At 45.7% G+C, this 22,754-nt stretch overlaps 1 protein-coding gene across 2 annotated transcripts; it reads left to right on the plus strand.

Moving 5' to 3' along the window:
- The first annotated feature begins 1,297 nt into the window (after nt 1-1,297).
- LOC111162048 (acid phosphatase 6, lysophosphatidic) lies at nt 1,298-19,667 on the plus strand. Of its 2 annotated transcripts, none has more exons than XM_022526234.1 (10): nt 1,298-1,678; nt 9,314-9,448; nt 9,568-9,698; nt 10,046-10,125; nt 12,771-12,858; nt 13,737-13,869; nt 14,867-14,967; nt 17,177-17,272; nt 18,633-18,798; nt 19,472-19,667. In XM_022526234.1, exons 1-10 carry the CDS (start codon nt 1,460-1,462, stop codon nt 19,613-19,615), a joined length of 1,293 nt encoding a protein of 430 aa, XP_022381942.1. In that variant the 5' UTR covers nt 1,298-1,459; the 3' UTR covers nt 19,616-19,667. The 2 variants fall into 2 exon arrangements, with proteins under 2 accessions (XP_022381942.1, XP_022381943.1); XM_022526235.1 differs by having other exon boundaries at nt 9,317-9,448.
- Nucleotides 19,668-22,754: the final 3,087 nt, after the last annotated feature.

Raw genomic sequence — 22,754 nt, forward strand, 5'->3', positions numbered from 1 at the left:
TGTTTTTTTTTTTAAGATTTTATTTATTTATTTATTTGACAGAGATCACAAGTAGGCAGAGAGGCAGGCGGGGCGGGGGGGAAGCAGGCTCCCTGCTGAGCAGAAAGCCCGATGCAGGGCTCCATCCCAGGACCCTGGGATCATGACCTGAGCTGAAGGCAGAGGCTTTAACCCACGAGCCACCCAGGCGCCCCTCCATAATTATGTTTTAAGTTGTCTTCAAGTTTGGTCCAGTTTGATCCAGGACCAGAATTTAGAAGGTTTTAAGAACTCGTTAAAGGACATACATTCAGACTCTTTTCACAAATGTCCCTCCTCTCAACCTGACCTTTGCCTTCAGATAGGCATGGCTGATTCCATTGTGCCCTGTTTGTTGCAAAGATCTGGAACGCAGGCTTCAAGCAAGCCTACACGCAAGAGAAACCAGACCAACAGGCACCTATGGGTTGTTTAGTCACTGGACACCCACAGGCAAGACCTGGATTTTTCCACAAGGAATACTGTGGATGTGAGTGAACACATCAATGAGCTTAAAGTTCTACATGTTTGCGACAATTTAGGCCTCTTTAAACTTAGAAGGGGTGTAGTAAGTGAAGATTAAATATAAAATGCCTAGTGCTGCCCTTCGCAAATGATCATCACTCGGTAAGCTGGTGTTGGGGCTCTTAGCTTTAGCGACCTTCCAGGACTTCAAGAAAATCTACACACCTTAGACTTAAATTACTCCCCTCTGCCACCCATTTCTACCCCAGTCTTCACTTGTCCTACCCTATGGGCCAGGGAAACTGGCGGATTCACTCCTACTACATTGGCCACCAGTCCTGGAGACTTGCCCCGCTGGTGCTGAGAAGCGAGGTCCACTGTCCCGGGCTGCGAAACACCTCTAACCGGGCGGGGCGGGAGGGGTTGGGGGGGGGGTGGTCCGCCGCGCGCAGCCTTGTGGGAGTTGTAGTTCTCAGAACTCAGAGCCTCCAAACAGGCGTCACCGCGGCACTCGTTTTCCCATGCTCCTATGCGCGGATCCTCTTGGGACGAGTCCTTGGGTGGGGGAAGAGGTGTGTGGGAGCTTGCGGACAGAAAAGTGGAATCTGGTCGTCTGTGTTCGTGGAGTCTGCGGCCGAGGAACTCAGGGCTGGTTCCCGTTCCTTCGGAGCCTTGGAGGCCAAACTTGGATTCCAAGTTTAAGGTTCCACAGAAGGTGAAAGATTCGGAGCTGAGCTTACCTCTGCCGGGTTTGCGGCGGGAGCGGCCAACCCCGACCCGCGTTAAAACTCCCAGGGAGTCCTCGCTTCTCCCACCACTCTCCCACTTGGGGGTCTCCCTTAGGGCCGGGAGTCGCTGCAGTCGCTGGATGTGCGCTCCGGCGGGTTCCCGGGAACTTGGGGGCGGCCGCTGAGCCCCGGCGCGAGCGCAAAGTTTGTATTCGCCTTCTGCAGCCTCACGCTCTGGGGCTTCCACCATGATCCGCGGTGTGTTCAGCGTGCGCATGTGGGCGCCGGTGGGCTTCCTGACCTCGCTGGCTTACTGCGTTCACCAGCGGCGGGCGGTCCGCGCCGAGCCGCGCAGGGCGGAGAACCAGCATTCCGTGGACCGGAGTCAGCTGGAGTTGAAAATGGTGCAGGTCGTGTTCCGACACGGGGCTCGGAGCCCTCTCAAGCCTCTCCCGCAGGAGGAGCAGGTGAGAGGTCGGCCTGGGCAGTGGCTGGTGGGGCAAGGACCTCGTGGTCGACCTGGGCCAGACCAGACGCCCCGAACATTCATCTTTAGAGATTTACCTTCACTGAGCTGGATTCTGGCAGTGTTCAGACCAAGGGAAAACTGCTGTAGCCAGTTCCGCCCTCAGCTCTTGAGCAGAAGCGTTGCTGGCCTGGTACTCCTAGCCCTCTTTCCTCCTAGGACCCTCCATGTGTAAGGCAGCCCTGGAACTTCCATTTGTGCCCTTGATGGCTATGGTGTAGCACAGCTGGTAGCACTTAGGTGCTTATTAAAGCGCCTAGGGATCTTGTTAAAATGAGGATTCCAGTTCAGCAGGTGTGAGGTAGGCCAGAGATTCTGTATTTTAACAGATATTGGGGTGAATTTGAGAACGAAGGTGTAGTGCGTTTCTGTGTGACTGTTTTGAAGGTTGTCAAGAATTGCAGGAACCCTTACGGCAGGAACCAGTGTAACTGGGAGCGGGGGTCACAGTGGGTAATAGAGCTGAACCAGTGTAACTGGGCGCGGGGGTCACAGTGGGTAATAGAGCTCACAACACCTTTGGAAACAAATTTTTACAGCCGCTTTCTCTTAGGGTTTGCTGGAGACCATTTGAGATCCCTTGAAGGCTGCTTTTTTTTTTTTTTTTTTTTTTGTAATTGCTATTTCTGGGGGCTCTCCTTTTCTATTTTGGGTTTCTAAAACTTTTGTGGAAGGGATTTGAGGTAGGAAAGCATTTTTGATTGGTTAGTCTTGTGGCTATAATGTCTTAAAATCTACCTGATTTGGTCAGGATAATTATGACTAAAACACAAATAATTAGTTTTTTTCAAGTGATTAACCTTCCTGGTTTTGATTTTTGTGGAGAAGCAGTGAAGGTCTCTGACCTTTGATACCAGGCAGGCCTGTAATTGAAGAATTCTGGCTTCCCAGTGAGAATAAAGAGGCAACCTGAAATCCTCGGGCCCCCTGGCTGTAACACTTAACTGTGGAGTGCTTTTGCATTATTAGTCCTCCAGGTTAATGTTGGAGCAAGTTCAACAGACGTCTAAACCTGTTATTTGGCATACTTTTCATGATCATAATTGGTTTCCAGAAACCCTTAGGATTGTGTCCTCACACTGTACAATGGAAAATCCAGTTTTGTTTTTTTTTTTTTTAAAGATTTTATTTATTTGTCAGAGAGAGAGAGGGAGAGAGAGCAAGCACAGGTAGACAGAATGGCAGGCAGAGGCAGAGGGAGAAGCAGGCTCCCTGCTGAGCAAGGAGCCCGATGTGGGACTCGATCCCAGGACACTGGGATCATGACCTGAGCCGAAGGCAGCTGCTTAACCAACTGAGCCACCCAGGCGTCCCGAAAATCCAGTTTTTAAAGCTGGTCAGACATGAACTCAAACTTGTAAAGGTCTTACCACATAAATAAATAAATTTTGGCAGGCAGTTTATTCCATTATCAGATTTCTAGTTAGTCTTTCTGAATGGCTATACCACTTTGTGGTATTGGAGTATCTAGTATCCACTTTTTGGTATTGGAGTTTCTTTTTTCTTCTTCATCCTTCCTTCCCCCACCCCCTCTTCCTTCCTTTCTTTTTGATGCTTTTTCAATCCCTTACTCTTTTTGTATTGGGTTACTAAATTTTCCTTATGATTTTTGTACATAGCTTGTCTCATGTGCACTCTCTTCTCCATTTATTCTTGTTACAGAAACTGGAAAATAATATAGAGGTAAAAGACTCATGTTAAAAAACAAAGTTATCAGTGGTAGCAGGACAATAAAAGTCTGACTGTCTAGGCTTAGACCTAGTATATACATTATATATACTCCCTTAAGGGGCTGAGAAAGATTTAGATTCTTACAGGACTTTATCCTGAGCCAGTACATGTGTGATGGGTACCTTCTGCCATCATGTTGGAAGGGGCAGTTTGTAGCTCAGGTAGAATGCCATCTTCATTCATCTTCTGTCTGTGTAGCCACAAAATAAGAAGCATCTGAGCCCATGGCCTTGCTTTGCAATTAGGGAAGGCACATTACCTCTCCTGCCTGTTCACATTCTCAGACTTCAGGCAAATGCATTAGACATCTTTGATTATCTCCTAAAAATTGTATGCATAAAAGCCGGGCGTGGAACCAAGCCTCTTTCAATTTAGGCTGTGAGCAGGTGTCATCAGCTTCCTGTAATTTGTTTCTGGATGTTTTCTCTCAGGTTTCCTTTTCAAGATCCAGTTTGGTAGAGGTTGTTACTGGGATTTTCTAATCTTCCTGCTTCTGCTATTAACTGTAGTTAGAAGGGACTACCTGGCAACAATTCCGAAACTACAACTGCCTTTGGTAGATGTCTCCAGACTTCTGACTGGTTTATAGATGAACAAAAGTGACAAGTCACTTCATTCAGTTATCTCGCAAATCTTCAGAAAGTGGCATTGTCTAAAATCAGATTTTTTTAAGTTTATTCATTTGAGAGAGAGAAAGAGCACAAAGAGAGGGGAGGATCAGAGGGAAAGAGAGAAGCAGACTCCCGTCTGAACAGGGCACCTGACACAGGACTCAATCCCAGGACCCTGGGCTGGGCTGAAGGCAGATGCTTCACTGGTGTCTGGTGTTAGCCAGACAGGTGTCCCTAAAATTAGATGTCTTATTGAGTTGTTTTCTTTTGGCTTCAGTGGTAGTTGACTTGTCTTCCTCTAGCAGTGCTTGGGAAATAAAGCCCTGGAACTTGATTGGCTCTTTTTTCTGATTATTAGGTTAGATCCAAGTACACATTGACAAGATAAATGTGGCCCTGCTTTCAGAGTTCCCTCAGCTCACCTCTAGGCAAGATGACCTCCAACTTAGGCGGGTTCCTTAGTTTTTTATAAAACAAAGTCCAACTTAGCTCAACTCCACTCTTGATTAAGGAATTTGGGTTCCTATTTACTTGATAATGTAGGCAAGGTGGGAAGCATACCGACAGTCTTATTGTTACTTAATACTTACCCAAAGCTCAGCTAAGAGAAGCAGTATTCAGGAAGCAGTGCGTGAAGGATATGCCAGTGAGTCCATTCATTACTCTAGAACAGTGTTCTTAACTGCTTGTTCTTGGCAGGACATTGGATTCAACTGGGGAGCTTTAAAACGCTAAGGCCCAGGTCTCCCTCCTAGAGATTCTGATTTAATTTACCCAGAGCATGCAGACATGGCAACAGCCTCTCTGGTGAATCTTTAGAATTATCTGGACTAGATAGCATTAAAAAAGCTGAGGCCCCACCCCAGGAGATCCAGATGTGATGAGCTCAGGATGGGGCTCAGGCATTAGTTTCTTTTTAAAATATTTTTTCATAATGCCAGTGTGCAGCCAAGGTTTAAAACCATTGCTTTATTCTAAAATCTACACCCGGAAGGGTTTTGCTTAGTTTTATGTAGGTTTTTTTTCTTTTACCTTTGGAATGTGGCATATCAATCCCAGTATAGTATTGTCTTCACAGAAATGTGCTTTGGTGAGATCCCATCATTCTGTGTTGAGGAAACTGAGAAACAATCCCACAGAACTCATTGCTGTGACTACTGAAAAGATGTTCATTATATTACTCTATCCTCTTTATGAGGACCCTTGGGAGGAATTTGTCTGTTAGCATTAGAAATGGTGTGCTTCTCCTGAATAGTTGTCTTGCTTTTATCTTTAGGCTTGTCTAGCTGATTGAGTTTCTCCTTTACATAAAAGCCAGGAGGCTTAGTGCTGAATCTTTGGCCCACCTACAATTAAGCCTGTGGATCTTTATAGTCTATGTTTTGGAGATACATTATTCTTGTGTCCAATTTTTTTGTCCCTATGCTTGTTTGCTTTGGTTTTTCTCGCCTACCTTGAATTGGTTGTTTTACTGTATTTTAGGTCTTGTTATCATCTACTTTATGTTCTTTTAAAAATGGGGCATAAATAAGTAAGTAAAATTATAAAGTTAGCCTTTGCCACTAACTTGGAAGCTGAAGAGCCAGAACAAGAGTGAGAGTGTGTATATGGGATAGACACCATGTATAGAACTGGTGTATCATCTGTTAAAATTTTGAAAACATGTACCACAGATTTGACATGACCTAGATTTCCAGGAGTCATCTCCTAGGAAACGCCAAAGATCCTCTGTTGACTGATGTGCTTAACAAGAGGAGATTTCTCTCTCTCTCTCTTTTTTTTCTTTCTTTCTTTTTTTTTCTTTTTTTCTTTTTTATTTTTTTTTTAAGATTTTATTTATTTATTTGACACACAGAGACCACAAGTAGGCAGAGAGGCAGGCAGAGAGAGAGAGGAGGAAGCAGGCTCCCCACTGAGCAGAGAGCCCGATGTGGGGCTCGATCCCAGGACCCTGAGATCATGACCTGAGCCGAAGGCAGAGGCTTAACCCACTGAGCCACCCAGGCGCCCCTCTTTTTTTTTTTTTTTTTAAAGATTTATTTATTTATTTGTGAGAGGGTATGAACAGGGAGAGGGGCAAAGGGAGAGGGAGAAAGGATCTCAAGCAGATTCCCTGCTGAGTGAGGAGCCAGATTCTGAGACCATGACCTGAGCCAAAGTCAAGATTCAGATGCTTAACTGGCTGAGCCACCCAGGCGCCCCTGGAGATTTCACAGTGAGGCTGACTAGGCCTTGTGGACTTGGTGTGAGGACCTGGACTAAACACTGGACTTACAAGATTGGGTAATTCAGCATTGGCTGTAAAAGAGATATGCTGAAGGAGAGTAAAAAGAGATTCCAATTATGGGAATATGCTGGAAGCCCTGGGAACACAAAGGAGGTACCTCAACTTAAAATGTCCAAAACTGGACTCAGCATGTCACCTGTCTTCTGAGTTGGTCTTAGTTTTTAGTCACGGAGGATGTCTTGTCACCTTAGACACACACCCAGGCTCAAAATCAAAGGAAGTTTTTTCTTTATTCTTCCTTTTTCACCTACCAACATAGGCCCCAGATAAAAGTTTCATGGACTCACTTGCCAGGTTTGACTCACATGTCTTGCATCTACCCCTTCTATTCCTACTGCCCTAGATGAGGCCTTAGGCCCTCATCAGCTCCATTGCAGACACCTTGAAATTGGCTTTTGCATCAGTCTTCCCATTGCAGTAATGATCTAGGCTGTTGGTTTTCAAACTGTTCTTTGGAGCCTGTAATCTAGAGAGATGCCTAGTGACTGTACTCCCACTCCTACTTCAACTGGAAGAACTCCAGTTTTTGGCTTTGTATATGGAAAGCTAAAGTCAAATTCTGTTTGGTATTTGCTAATGAAAAAAATTTGAAAACTGCTCCCAGGTTGAGGCAAACCAAACCACTTCTATATGCATTCTTCACCATCTCTGTTTTGCTCAAACTTATACTGATTTTGGAATTCTGAATACCACCCTCTCCTTAACTACCTCTCACTCTCAAGTCCACATCTTTGCTTGTCTAAATCCTCTTCACTTCAAAGGCCATTCCTGTGTGAAACTTCTTGAATAACCAGCCAGGAGAGAAGGTCTTTCTTGTCTTTGAGCTACTAGTGGCCTTCATCTGGTTTCTTGTAGCACATAGTTTATTTTAGTGCTATCATTTATATTCATAGCTCGCTGTCTCTACTGACCTGAAAACCCAGAAAAGGCAGGGTCCTATTATCTCCGTCTTTGTGTCTTCCACAAGGTCAGGAGTTGTTAATTGTACCTACTGTGTGCCAAGCCCTTTGCTAGGCTTTCAAAATGCAGGAGTAATAGACAACCCCATCTCCGTTCTCAGAGCAGGACTACTGAGCAGGACAGACTAGTAGTAAAGGAGTTTTTCTAATCCAGTTTGGTAAAGGTTACCAAAAAGGGCCACTGAGGCTGCCTTGAGAGCGTGGGACATGGTCACAGCTTCTGGCAGCATTTAAGCCATCTTGTGGAATGAGCAGAAATCTTTCGAGATGAAAGGAAAAAGAAAATTTCACGTAGAAGAAACACAAGGTTGAAGGCTAGAAGTGTGAGGATTGGTGAATTGGAGACAAAGTTATATGGCTAGAGACTAAGTCTGTAGGACTGGGAAGAAATGGTGAGGAGACAGAGGGAGGGGCAGAGGCCCTTGTGAGCCCTTAATGGGTTTATGCGGGGAAGTTATAGGATCAGAACTTTGAAAGGAGCCACGATTAAAAGACAGTGGGAAGAAGGTCTCTGTTCTGAACACCCAATTTTCTGATATCAGTTGCTGTAACACCTGGCTGCAGGTGGGAGTGAGACAGTGCCTTTTGAAAGAATGGAGGGCTTCCTGAAAGGAACCTGGGATTCCCAGTGGTGCTTTCCTGGGCTATTTCTGGGAGGGGCCAAGATAAATATGATGATCCATGACAGAGTAAGTTTTCAAATGTTAGTTTTAAAACAAAGTGGTGGGGAATAGAGTTAAATATTACTCTTGTGATTTTAAGTGCTGTAGTAACTCAGATGAGAAGACAACATGCTAAAAGCTGGAGTAGTCAGTGATGGAAAGTAAGACTTGAGCTATATCATTGGACCTTGAAGAGAAAGAAGCTGGATGGGCAATAGGGACAGGAATCTCTCCAAGCAAGGGAAGCAAGCTAAAAGAAGATGCAGAGGAAGCAATGAGTATGGTCTGGTTTGGAGAGGAGAGAGGCATAGTGATAGTACAGCTGGGGACAGAGGCTGGGCCAAGGTATAGAAGTTCTGGAAGGCCAGGTGCTTATCTCTTGAAACATTGGGAAAAAGCTATTGATATGATGGAAGTGGCTTAGCAAGATTCATGGAGGGGGTAGATAATCTGTGTAATAAGGTTTTACACTCTGACAGAAAAAAGAAGGACCTTTGGGAGTGACTTTTTTCTAGCCAGTGATCAACAGAGTTTAGTGCATGGCTGGTGAAGCAGTAGGGGAGAGCTGGAGGTTTGAGTTTTGGGGCCTAGCAGAATTATGGTATCATTGTGAGTGACGTAGTATGTTGAGAAGAGGAGCTGGTATATGGGAAGAAGAAAAGACTTTTGTTTTTAAAATTGAAGTCCTCACATCTGACTCAATGAATGTAAGAGTTTCATGGGCAGTTAGAGCTCTGAGACCTGTGGCTACTGGTGATGTTTGGAAGCCATTACAGTACAGTGGAGCAGGAGCCACATTGCAAGGAGAAAAGGAAGATGGTGAAGAAGTGAAGGTTTCTTGGGGGCAACTACTTGTTTGAGAAATTGGATGAAAGGAAGGGAAATAGGTGGTAGTTAGAAGGGACATTGAGTAAAGCCTTTAAGGGTGGGGAGGCATGGAAACCTGCATGGGGTTGATTCCTAAAAAATTCTTACAAGTATAGGCTCACTGAGATTATATTATGCTCATTCATTTGTTCGTTCATTCATTCACCAAGTGTTTGCATGCCAGGCATTCTGGTCATTTCTCCCCTTTACTGCAGTCTGGGCTTCGTGCCAGAGCAACATCTTAACAGTGAGTACTAGTGGAGCAATAACAGGACTTGGGCGAGGGACGGCTGGAATAATCAATTACAGTGTTTTCTTCCCTTAATTGGAGCTAAAGTTTCTTTCCTTCCCATGGGAAAGTTGTGGGTGATTCCAGCTATGTCTTCCAGGTGGTGCTGGGTATTACCGCTGTAAGTTTCAAGAGCCTTCTAAACAATGTGTTGTTTTTTGTGGTCACAGCAGGCAGAGTGGAATCTCCAGCTACTAGAGGTCCCACCCCAAACTCAGTTTGATTACACCGTCACCAATCTCACTGGTGGCCCAAAATCACATTTTGACTCTTTTGACTCTCAATACCGTGAGACCAAACTGAAGGTGAGTAATGCTTCCCTCCTCTGGGAAGCCCACTATAAAGTTTCCATTGTTCTCTCTGGGCTGAGTTTAGCAGGCTGTGAGGTATTTTCATTCTTCTCTATGTCTCTGCCCCACATTAGGGGGGCATGTTTGCCGGACAGCTGACCAACGTGGGCATGCAGCAGATGTTTGCCCTAGGAGAGAGGCTGAGGAAGAACTATGTGGAGGACATCCCCTTTCTTTCGCCAACCTTCAATCCAATGGAGGTCTTGTGAGTCACTCAAAAAAGGGGTGTTGCACCCAGTTTAAGGTCTTAAGCATGAGGAAACCCATACTGACCCCCCAGATGGTTCCCGTTCTCACCCAACATAGTGTGGGGCAGTTACCTTGTATAATAGGATCCTGTGAACATATGGTCGTTGGAAGTGACATTCATTGGCTTTTGGATTCCTTGGGGCAGTCATCCCACAGAGAGATAAAGGATTCTTCCCAGCCCCATAGCTCCCCTTATGTGATCTTAAAGCCTCCTAGATGCTCTGTAGGATAGGGTAGTATATATACTTGAATCTTCCTTTTATGAATGTCTCTGCTTTTTTTTTTTTTTTTTTTTTTTTCCAGTGTCCGTTCCACTAATATATATCGAAATCTGGAGTCTACCCGGTGTTTGCTGGCTGGACTTTTCCAATGTCAGAAAGAAGGTTCGAGTTTGGAGTCTACAAGTCAGCCCCTATCCCAGAGGACCCTTCTTCTTGCTTCCAAAGCCCTCCCCGCCCTCTTCTTTGGTGCCTGTTCCTTTGGTTTCTCTCTTGCACATGTGGCTTCCATGCTGTACCTACTCTAGTGGGCCGTCCCTTATCTGGCCTTCCGCTGCCCTTGCCATCCTGTCCTCCACACCTACAGCGATGTGTCAGCCACTCTGATGTGCCCGTGGCTCCTGACTTCTCCTCTTAAGCTTCTCCACAGGCTGCATGAGGCAGCCCTAGCCAGGTCTTGTGAACAGTGTTGGGGCTTTTTGCTTACTGAAAAGGAAGGCAGACAGGAGGGACACTTAGCTGGGACCCAAGCCTGCTGCTATTGCTCTGGTCTTGGTTATAATCCACAACCTGACCCAGATGGTATTAACAGTATTCTGTTCAGCTTCGCCTCACTGAGAAGGTCTAGTGAGTTGGGGTTTTGACGTGTTCAACCCGTGAATGATCACAGCTAATAGTACTCAACCTTCCACCACTGAGGACCACATTTATTATTTTCCCTCATGGATCTCATGTCTTGAGGCCCTTCGACTAGCAAATGGAACTGCATTTTGTCATTTGTACTTGATTCAGATTTACATTTAATTGCTGGTCTGAGTTTCATATCAACATGACCTCACCAATATTAAAATACTAAAATGGTGCCATAAGGCAAAGGTTCTTGCTTCACTTCTTTAGCAGTATCTCAAATAGATATAAAATTTCTGTCAGCTTTTAGAAAAATAAACTGTGTAAAATAATAGAAACCTCTAGGCCAGAGGAGGCTGGCCTTACCCCACTCTGGTTTGGGTACAGCTGCCAATTCCAGCAGCAGTTGGATGCCGAACATAGACAGCGTGTGTCTGGGTAACGTAGAGCAAACAGAGTGTGCTGCCCTTACTTCCTAGAGGCCGCTGGACTTTGGAATAATCCACAGTGCCTGGCCTTCTGAAAACTCTTCGCTTGCCCATCTTCTAAAAGGCAAATGTCCTCAGAAACACCGGAAGTATGATTGGAGTAGCAAAGCTGTTTCTTAGAGGCAGCCTGACTTACTGGCAGGCCTCAGACTGAGACTGCCCCACAGGGAGGGAAGAGACTCCCAACAGGGAGGGAAGTGGTAGCATCACTAGCCACTGGACCCAAACATCCTGAGACTCTAATTTGACCGTGTACCAAACCTTTTTTTTTTTTTTTATTGCTTTGTATATACTAATCTGTTTAATTCTTTTTAATAACCCTATGAGGTAGGTAATATTATTCCTGATTTACAGATAAGAGAATTAAGGCACAGAGAGGCTAAATGACTTTCCCAGAGCCACAAAGCTGGTAAATGGTGGAATAGGGATTCAGACTCTGGCAGTCTGGTTCCAGAATCCATACTCTTCACCTTTATGCTGTGCTGTTCTGAGGACACACATATTTGGAGAGGGCCTCTGGTCATTTGCTCAACAAAGTGTGTCTGAATTTTGATATTATGGTAAAGTTACTATATGCTACTGGAGTTTTGACTATCAACAATTGAGAACAACTCTTTGGGGTTTAGATTCACCTAATCACGCCACATACTGACTTCAGTGAGTTCCAGAGAGCTGCTGATAGAAGTTCTTTCTTTTGCCATCAGAAGTCAGGCTTGATATGAGTGGAAGGCTAAGCTACCACAGGCCCTTGCTATATCTGGCACAGAGCAAAGCATGGGAAGGTGTTAAAGCACCTCAATGGGAGGGGATAAATGTACTCGTAAGCTCTGAGCAGCAGCAAGCTACTGGAAGGTGTACAGTTGACCTTTGAACAACATGGGTTCAAACTGCATGAGTCCACTTACACACGATTTTTAAATTTTTTTATTTTTTGGTAAATACAGTATAGAACTACAAATGTATTTTCTTAGGTTTTTCTTAATCACACTTTCTTTTCTCTAGCTTACTTGATTGGAAGAACACAATATATAATACATATACAAAAGATGGGCTAATCACCTATTTATGTTATCAGTAAGGCTTTCAGTCAACAGTAGGCTGTTAGTAAGTTAAGTTTTTCGGGAATCAGAAGTTATATGTGGATTTTCAACTGTTGGAGGGGGAGATCAGTGACCCCAACCCTCAGTTGTTCAAGGGTCAACTGTATAAGAAACTTTGTGGCCTAATGTGTGTCTCTTGGCAGTTCATCTGGAAACCTGGCTTTCCTTTTGGGCAAGGCTCTTGTGGCCTTGTGGTCACCTTTCTTACATTATTATGTGCTGAGTCATCATATTGGCCTAGAGGATTGGGCTTTGAAAAGCAGGAAAGTCACCTAGTTCTGATAGAGTTGGGGACAGCCGGTTCTTTGTTAGAATGCCTGAAGGCAGGAGTCTTTGGGAATGGGTCAGGAAAGTGCCAGTCTGATCCAGGTCTGTGCCTGCTCTAGTCTATATGTGGCCCAGTAGGAGGGGCTGTGCCAGATAGAACAGGCTGCTACTTGCCTTCTGTCTTTCTCAACCACCGGAGAGCTCCTGTTGGCAAGGCCAGGGCATGTTGATGGTCTGCCTCCTGTAGCAGAGAGGGGAAGACAGGGATGGGGATGCTGGGTGAACAAGCTAAAGCCTCTTCCTGCCTGTGCTCCCATCTTCCCTGCAGGACCCATCATCATCCATGCTGATGAGGCAAGCTCAGAAGTCTTGTACCCCAACTACCAAAACTGCCGGAGCCTGCGGGAAAGAACCAGGTAACTGCCCTGGCACCTTGCTCACCAGTAGGGGACAGACAGCCTTTTATTCTTGCTGGCAGCCTCTGCCTGAACTGAGGCCCTGCCGAGGCTTGCCAGGTTGGTGGATAAGGGTGGGAAGGATTGCTTTACATTAAGTCTTGACCTTGCTGTCCAGGAAATGAAGAAGCTCTTGTTCACAGTGACAAGCTCATAGTGAAGGTGCAGCAAGCTCTCTCCAGCCACATGCCGGGCAGGAGAGATGGTATGTACAGCCTGAGCCGGGTGTGCCTTAGAAACAATTGTCCTTGTGACCATCATGGGCTCATAGAGGGCAGATGAAAACACCAACAGGTTAAGTGAAGGGTGATTAAGCCAGTGGTTGAACTGCAAATCCAGAAGGGCAAGCAGAAGACACAGATTTCCCTTCTCTTACTAATTTGCTGCCTTGCAGAAGAGATTGGTTTGGACTGATGACATTTTTCAGTGTTAAGATATTTCTGGGCCACATGAAGTATGTGTTCCACAGAAGAGAGAGAAGGTTGTTTGTAAGCGGACCTAGGCTGTTGTATTGTTTTTGATGGAATGGAAGAAGATGCTAGAGTGGAATCTGGAAATTCAGGCTTTTATTCTGGCCCTGGTCCCTGCTATCTTACTTTTTTTTTTTTCTTTTTCTTTTCAGCGTAACAGTATTCATTGTTTTTGCACCACAGCTATCTTATTTTCATAAGTCATGTGAACTCCTAGAGCCCCAGTTGTCTCGTATAAAATGGGAATACCAACTAACCCCAATGTCTTGTTATTGAGGAATGAATGAGATCCCAATTGATGAATGAGATATGCTTTGTAAACTGTGTATTACTCTACAATATACAGGATTACTTTTTATTTTTTTGCAGAGGCCGGAGGCAGGCTGCTTCTTTGCAGCCAGGAATCTCAGAGGATTTGCAAAAGGTGAAGGAAGGAATGTGCATCACCAGTAATGATGGAGTAGACTTCCTCAGCCTCTTTGACAATATGGCTGCTGAGCAGGTTGGATGACTGTTCTCCAGCCCCTGGGGGTGGAGGGTCAGGGATAGGCACCTAGGCAGGCTGGCTCCTGAGTTAGAACTGGGTAGAGGGGAGTGGGTGGAGGCTGCTGTGGTAGGACTTATAAGTGGAGCAGCTGTCAGAACTGAGGGCTAGGCCACAATCAGGGGGGAGTCCTCATTTGGTTAGGCGCATGGATATTTAACTAAATCAGAATTTCTTAAGGCATGTTCTCCAGAATACCGGTGATGTGAGTGTGAATATTTTGGGCAGGCAGGGGTGGGGTGGGTGACGGGTAGCGGGGGTTGTTGTCTAAAAGTTTTGGAATCACCATTATATCACTTTTTGGAGAGTCTGTATGCACTGAAGCATATTAAAGAATCTAAGCAGTAAAAGAAGAAAGCTGGTCAGTCTTTAAATCTACTTCCCCCAAACTTACTTAGCCTAGAATCTTTTTCATCTAATAAATACTGAAGACCACACGATGTGAAAGTCTTCTGCAGATTCAAAAGCCAGACTCCCAAAGGTGCAGTATAGCCTGGATCCTCCTTCCCTCTTGTCAGGATGACAGTGTGCCCTGAAGGCAGAAAGGTCCTGTGCTTGTGGGTAAAATAGGGATACGGTTATAAGATGAGGGTTTATATAAGGTATTTACATGGCATACTTTTTAGAAATCCATTTTGGGGAAAATGAAAGTCGTGTGGAAACTTATGAATTCCTTACTCTGTATTTTATTATTTTTTATGGTTTTAAAAAATACAGATGTTTTAAATAGGTGGGGAGCCATCAGAAGGGGAGGAAAAACAGCTCTTTTTCTCCCCCTTGAGCCTTCAGTTCTCTAGGAATTACTTCAGAAGGGCCTTGGGGACGTAGCTTTTGGAACTGCTAAGCCCCTCCCCAAGAGAAGATAGGCCCCGAAGGTTCTGTGAAAGCCAAGCAGCTGCCAAACTCAGTGAGCGAGAAGCGTTTCTTTGTAAGACTGTCCCCGTGGTCCTTTCAGGTGCACAACCTCCTGAGCTGCCCCACGCTGCAGAGATTTGCACGGATGATTGAGCGGAGAGCAGTGGACACAGTCTTGTACGTTATGCAGAGGGAAGACAGGTGAGCAGCCTCGTCAGCATCAAGTCATGCTTGGCCAGGCCTCTCAGCGTGTGGGCATGGGGGTGGGGGGGGCGTCCCCTGGCCTGCTCACACCTGCCAGCTGGGTCTCTACATGTGATGAGGTAGAAATCACTGTGTTCTGCTGGCCTGCTGAATGGATACAGCCCTAAGTCCTTAGCCTTTGGAGCAGGGACTAGTGCCGTGGGGCTTCTGTTCGTTGTTACACAGAACCAGGAGCCACCACTCGGCTGAGTTTCTCTTAATCACTGACTTCCTCCCCTTTCACTTTACCTTTCAAAGGGCTTGGGTCTGGAGAGCTGATGGAAGAATACTGACTGCTCACTTTGTTCATCAGTCTACAGCTTACAAGGCATTTCCCTGATCTCGCTCCGAGGGAAATGTCATTATCCCTGACCACGGCTGAGTCTGCCTTTATAGATGAAGAAACAGCCTGGGTGATACGGGCTTTCTCACCTAGGCTTGGCTAGCATGTGGCAGAGCTGGGACACAGACCAGATCTTCTGGCAGTCCTGTGTTTTTTATGTTGTTGGAACTTAGGGCTTTGTTTTCGGAAGGTCTGTTTCTTGTCTCCCAGAGGGGAGTTTCTCTCTTATCAAATGAAAAACAAAACAAAACAAAACAAAAGAAAACACCTTCTTTGATTGGTTAAGAAACATTTGGCTTGCACTCAGAATAGGTAAGTTGATAGAGGAGGCGATGGGAAAAAGAGGATCAGTCCCGGGGAGAAAAAAAGGATCAGTCCTGGGGAGGAAAAAGCAGCTAACATGTCAAGAATTTGCAGGGCCTGGTGCCATAAGAGTAAGATTAACCTCTGGCTGCTTCTCTCCCGCTCAGTGTCAGTGTGTCCAGAAGGCTCCTGCCGTGCCACCCAGCTTGTGACCACTCACTGTGATTTTTGCCCCCTTCCCTCATCTGTTCCTGAAGTAGCCCTACCAGACAGACCTAAATTGTCACTCACAGTACTCCCCTACACACACACACACACACAGCGTAGGTACTTTAAGCTTCGCAGTCCATGCATTATCTGTTGCAGCTATTCATCCCTGCCCATGTGGCACAGAAGCAGCCATAGACGACATACAAACAGCTGGGCACAGCTCTATTCCAGTAACACTTTATTTACAAAACAGGCAAGTGGCTTGGATTTGGACAACGGCCATAGTTTTTCCTCCCTGTGTAAAGCATTTTAAATAAGATCTGATTCTTCTTTCCATTTCGGTTAGCCCTGATTTAGCAAAACTGATGTTTCTTCAAGGACGAATTAGAAGGCCTCACAGTGCCATCCCAACTTGGCCTGGCCTACGTACATTCTTCTGGAAAGTATATGTTGCATGTGGTATTGGTTGCCTACTCTTCATCCACTGCTTCAGCGTTCCTTGACTTAGAAAGGTTGTCCTTTATTTACCCAGTCATCATGAAAGAAAGATTGGTCTGAGCCGGTCATGATGACCCCACTCCCTTTGGTCCATGACGGGGCTCTGGGAATTCTGGAAGAAGTGTTTTCCTCATCTTTGATCAAAGGGGAGAGGCACCAAAGCCAAGCCTTTTGGATGCTCGCCAGCACAGCCCCCTGCTTGGTTTAGCACTGTGGGATGACAGGCGTGGAGTTGCAGTAACTGCCTTGTCATCCTAAGGTGGCAAAGCCGAGGGTGAGAGTGGCGAAGCCACAGCACCAGCCCTGCAAGTGAGCACTGCCACTGAGCTCTGTGTCACACCACATAGATAAGACGGGTCCCTGCCGTCCAAACTCCAGAGAAGCGGGGCCGGCCCCTTGGAAGCAGAGTTCAGTATGCTCTTCCTTCTGATTGCTTGTCTAAGGGCCTCCTGTAATTCTTGGAATAATTAATTAATTAATTAATTAATTATTGAAATAGTCTGTCCTTCCCAGCTTTGTTCTTTTATTCCTGGAGGCCTAGTTCTTCATGACTACTCCCGGGTACCAGTCCATCGCAGCTGTGTTTGTACCAGGTCTGCCTGGTGCTTTTGTTGTTGGAAGTCTCTGTGTGCACAGAACTCTGAAACTGAAGGCAGTGCCATTTCTCCCCTTCCTGCCTGTCGCTGTCCCTCATGCATTTCTTGTCTTCTCAGCTCCGTCTGATTGGGCTTCTGAGGTCCTGGGGGCAGGCCCAGCCTGCCTTCCTGTGTGCCAATGCCCACTGGCAGCTCCAATGTTGTTTACTTGCCATAGGGAAAGCCTGCAGATGGCTGTAGGCCCACTCCTTCATATTCTGGAGAGCAACCTGCTGAAAGTTGTGGACCCTGCCACTCCAGCAGACAAGACCAGGTACTGCCACAGCAACTCCACTTTGTGCAGCTGAGGCCAGGAGGGGCCTCTGGCTGCGGGGAGGGAACTCCGGTTTTAGGGGGAGCAAGAACCAGGCTGACAGTGGAATTGTTAAAGAGGCCAGGAGTCCCAGAGACATTCTCAACATTGTTACCTTTCTTCCTGTGGCACCCATCCTACCATGGTTTGAAATTTTTATGTTAACAAGAAAGAGCTCTGTATTTGTTTTTTTCTTTTTCTTTTTTTTTTTTTTTTTACTAACTGAACATGTGTGAAAGAGTAGCTAATTATGATGTCACATGGACACACATAATAGATGGTTTTGTTCAAACACCTTCACTGAGTGTAGAGAAGGGTATGATATCCACCTGGCATTTTAAATGTTGGAAGTAGTTTCTGAACGTCCAGCGCCACTTTTGTAGTGCCTGGAACCCCAGTTAGGGGCACAAATTTGAAGTGTTATGTGTCCTGGGCCCTGACGGAGCAGAGCATGGTCCCCGGATGAGAAAAAGAGATTGTACGATAGCTAGAAACTAACGAGCCTGAGAACAGGAGGGGCCGGTGAGGTGCAATAGGAACATTCAGGAACTTTGGGTCAGATTTATTTATTTTTTATTTTTTTATTTTTTGGCCAGATTTATAATAGCAGATCGTGCCCATGCCCTTCCCTATCCCTCTCAGCACCTGCAGTGACAGTATATTTCTAACCCGTCCTTGTCGCCTTGCCCCCCTTCCCTTGTATCTGTAGAATACTAGTGCTACTCTTCTAGTTTAGGAGTCAACACATAAAATCCTTGATCTTTCCAAAGAGAGAGGTACAGGGGATGGGCAGATAAGATTAAAATGGCTCCAGTTTTACTGATGAAAGCCATTTGGAGACCATGTTGAAGGCCATACAGGCTTCTTAATATTCCTTTGAAATGAACTTAATTCCCCCAAACTACAAGCCTCCCAACAAGGAAGAGAGCATGCTCTACTAAACTCATCACACGGCTGAGCATAGGAAGAACATTTGCCACAGGTAGGCAGATCCCAAGGAGGGAAGAGAGAGGTAGGGCCAAGCCATACATGCTCGGTCTCTAAAGCTCACCTGGGGAGGAACAAGTGGGTGGGTGGACAAGCAGATGGGCAGGAAGGGACCAGGAGAGCTACTCCAGTGCGGATCCCTCCTCATAAAAACATGGGAGTGGGAATAATGTCTCCCCCCACCATCTCCTTCAGAGAAATTTTATACCAAGCTCACTGACTTCTAGATGTCACCTGATTGCCGGGGCAAGTGTTTCTTACTCAAAGGAGGCAGGCAGTGTCCTGGCCTCCAGAGTCCTGAGGTAAAGGACTGTGGACTGTCTTCTCCTTGCAGAAAGCTGTATCTCTACGCGGCTCATGATATGACCCTCATGCCTCTCTTAATCACCCTGGGGATTTTTGACCACAAGTGGCCCCCGTTTGCTGTTGATCTGACCATGGAACTCTACCAGCACAGGCAATCTAAGGAGTGGTTTGTGCAGCTCTATTACCGCGGAGAGGTAAGTCCTGTGAGTTGCAACTGGGTGGTAACTAGGCACCCTCCCTCCAGCCCACCCATCTGCTTTAGCACCAAATCCCCCTCCTTGGGCTCAGGGGAGTCTCCTTGGTACAGTCAGCTCTCTAGATCCAATGGAATGACTCACAACCATGACCAGGGATATGGCAGAACTGGAACTGTGGTGGCAGGCTGGGACTTGGGCCTTATGGCATGTCTGCTACAGACTGCTTCTAGAAAAGGGACTGCCCTCCTCTTCCCCTGAGTGTCTCTGTCAGGATGTAACACCCTGACTGGGAGGCCTGTTTTGAAAGTGAACGATGGTGTCTTTGGGAGGCAGTGTGTGTTGTCAGCGTTGTGTGAGCTTTGACTGCTTCCACAGGCTGCTATCCAGGGCACGTGCTAGAGCACCCCCCAGAGATTAGACCTTTTGCTCTCCCAGCTTAGGGGTGTAATGTGACTGTGTCTCCCCAGTCAGTTCTGCAAGCAGTTCTCGAGTGACAACGAGGTGGGCATGGTGTTCCTACTCTGGAAGCTGACCAGGTGGTGGGGCCTTCTCAGCTGTTCTGTGTGTGCTTGCGCACTCCATTGGGTCAAACCTCTCAGACCTCTGGGCACAGGGGAAGATAGTGGGCTGGGGTCCTTAGGGGCGTGGCTGAGTTTTGTCTCTTCCACAGGAGCAGGTGCCAAAAGGTTGCCCTGACCGGCTATGTCCTCTGGACAAGTTCTTAAACACCATTTCAGTTTATACCTTGAGCCCAGAAAAATACCACACACTCTGCTCTCAAGTCCAGGTGATGGAACTTGGAAATGGAGAGTGACTGATTTCTACAAACAGAATGTTAGTTTTTCAATAAATGCCTTTACACACTGCTTCTGGCTGTCATGTTTGGGGAAGACAGGAATAAGGGTTAATGTATTTTAACAAGGGTTTTATTTCCTTGCTGTGGTTATACCAAGGTCTCTTCTTGAGAGGAAGAGATATGTTGAGAGCAAAGGGACATTTCCTATTTTGTGGCTTGATTTCCATGCCCGGAAGCCTCTGCCATGCTGCAGGCTGGGGCCATCAGGACCTTGCAGAATTGTGTTGCTTCTGGGACTTAAGTTCTTTTTTCCTGTCTTCATTTCACAAACATATATTGAGCACCTACTAAGTAGTGGACATTATAAAAATGAAAAGGTTCTGCCAAGTTGTTTCAGCTCTGTGGGAGAGGCAGATAAGTCGGTGATGACAATGCAGTTGCGGTATGTTTCATTCATAGCATCAGGGGCTATTTGGGTACCGAGAAGAAACCTCCCAGCCCCAGCCGGCAGGAGCCGGTGTGAGGTGGGGGGAAGCAGTTTAGAAAGGCTTCTAGGCTGGCGCCTTGGTGGGTCAGTTGGTTGGGCGACTGCCTTCGGCTCGGGTCGTGATCCTGGAGTCCTGGGATGGAGTCCCACATCGGACTCCCTGCTCTGCAGGGAGTCTGCTTCTCCTGCTGACCTCTCTCCTCTCATGCTCGCTCTCTCTCTCTCTCTCTCAAATAAATAAATAAAATCATTTAAAAAAAAAAAAAAAAGAAAGGCAGGCAGGCTTCTAGGGAAGTTCCATCCTGATCTGAGTAGGAAAGGTGAGTAGGAGTTAACCAGGTAAGCAAGGAGGATAGGGTGTTGTGTGTAGGTAGAAGGTAAGCTTGAAGGTTAGGGGACATTGCTGGTCAGTGAGATGAGCTCTGCAGTGAGGACCCAGCCGGAAGATGGACGGCAGACATTTGGCTTCTCGTGGCTGTCTGGAGTGAGGATGAGGGCTCTGCAGTGGTGGGCTGGAAGCACTCTCAAAATAAGAACACCACACATTTAACTAGGCCTCCTAAGGTTCCTGATGAGCCCCCTATTTCCTGATCCTTATCAGTTTTGTCATTCTTCCCCAGAAGCTCTTTTAGACTTGCTCTGATCACAAACCACCAGTCTCTTAGGGAAAAGAGCAATCAAAAAACCTTTCCACTTCCAACCATCTTCATGTTGATGACTCCCAGACCTACTTCTCTAGCTGATGTTTTCTCATCTGAGCTTCATGACCTTATGACCACGTGGATGTCCCAAAGACACAAAATTTTCCACGTCAGAATCCAACCCCTCTCTCCTCTCAGACCTGCTCCTCGAATCTGAATGAAAGACACCTCCACCATCAGCTCAGTTGCTAAAACAGAAACCCACCCTTGTATTTTTCTTCTCACATTTTCCTGTGTCTAATCAGTTAAGTTCTAGAAGTCTCTCCTGTTTACTGTTTCAGTCTCCACATCTTTCCATCTTTGACCACTATTGTCCTCTCCCCCATCCTCACTCTACTATTATTTCTTATTTCACTAAGACAGTGAAAGCAATCAGAAGATTCCATATTCCCTCACTCCTGACCACCACCAAATCTCTTAACCCATAAGACCTTCCTTCCTGTTACTAAGAATGAACCATCCCTACTCCCACCTAAGACCAACCTTCAGCTTTGCACTGACTCCTACAATTATCTTTTTTCTGCAGTTACTTTCATCTTCCTACCCTAATTATTCCCATTAGCATACATATACGCAGTAAAAATCTCCTGTCTTAACACTTTTTCCCACATCTTTGAACTCTTTGCTACTTTCTTTCCCCTTCATAGCAAAACTTATCAGAAGTGTTGTTTATACTTGCCATCTTTGATTCTTCCCTTCCCTTTCTCTTTAGAGCCAACTGTGATTAAGTATTCACCCCACCACTCCATGGAAACAGCTTTTGTCAACATCATCAGCGACCTCTGAGTGCTAAATCCAATGGCCAATTTCCAGTCTTACTCAGCTTCTCATCAGCAGTCATGGAATATTTTCTTCATTTGGCTTCCATGACAAATACTCTCGTGGTTTTCCTCCAAATTCTCAATTTCTTAATTTTTGCTGAATCTGCCTTTTCCTTATCTCTGAATGTAGGAGTATCTCAGGGCTCAGTCCTTGGATCTTTTCTCTACCTTTTCTTCTATACTGTTGTCCTACATTATCTCAAGCAGTTCCATAGTTCATTTTTTTTTAATGGGTCTGATTCTGCTTTTTATTTGTTCATTTGTTTGTTTTTTATATGAATTTGAGTTAGCATGCAGTGCAATATTGGTTTCTAGAGTGCAATATTGGTTTCAGGGATTTATCACTTACAATACCCAGTGCTCAATCACAGGTGCCCTTCTTAATGCCCATCACCCTTTTAGCCTATCCCCCACCCACCTCCCTTCATCGGCCCTCAGTTTGTTCTCTATATTGTTAAGAGTCTCTTATAGTTTGTTTCCCTTCTCTCTTTTTCTTTTCCTCTGTGTTCATGTTTTCTTTCTTGAATTCTATGTATGCGTGATCACATGGTATTTGTCTTTCTCTGAATGACTTACTTCACTTAGTATAATACTTTCTAGCGCTATCCATGTCATTGCAAATGACAAGATTTCATTTTGTTTTTGATAGCCGAGTAATATTCTATTGTATATACATACCACATCTTCTTTATCCTTTCATCAATCAGTGAACAGTTGGGCTCTCTCCATAGTTTGGCTATTGTTAATAATGCTACTATAAAGATCAGGGTGCATGTACCCCTTCGAATCTGTATTTATATCCTTTAGGTAAATACCTAGTAGTGCAATTGCTGGGTGGTAGAGTAGTTCTATTATTAACTCTTTAAGGAACCTCCATACTGTTCTCTAGGATGGCTGCACCAGTTAGCTTTCCCACCAACAGTGCAAGAGGCTTCCCCTTTGTATCCTTGCCAACCCGTTATTTCCTGTGTTGTTAATTTTAGCCATTGTGACAGGTTTGAGGTAGTATCTCGTGGTTTTGATTTGTATTTCCCTTATGATGAGTGATTTTGAGCATCTCTTTATGTGTCTGTTAGCTATCTGAATGTCTTCTTTGGAAAGGTGTCTATTCATATTGTCTGACCATTTCTTAACGGGATCACTTGTTT

The sequence above is a fragment of the Enhydra lutris genome, unplaced genomic scaffold (assembly GCF_002288905.1).
Source record: "Enhydra lutris kenyoni isolate GAN:26980312 unplaced genomic scaffold, ASM228890v2 scaffoldscaffold88, whole genome shotgun sequence".
NCBI lineage: Eukaryota > Metazoa > Chordata > Mammalia > Carnivora > Mustelidae > Enhydra > Enhydra lutris.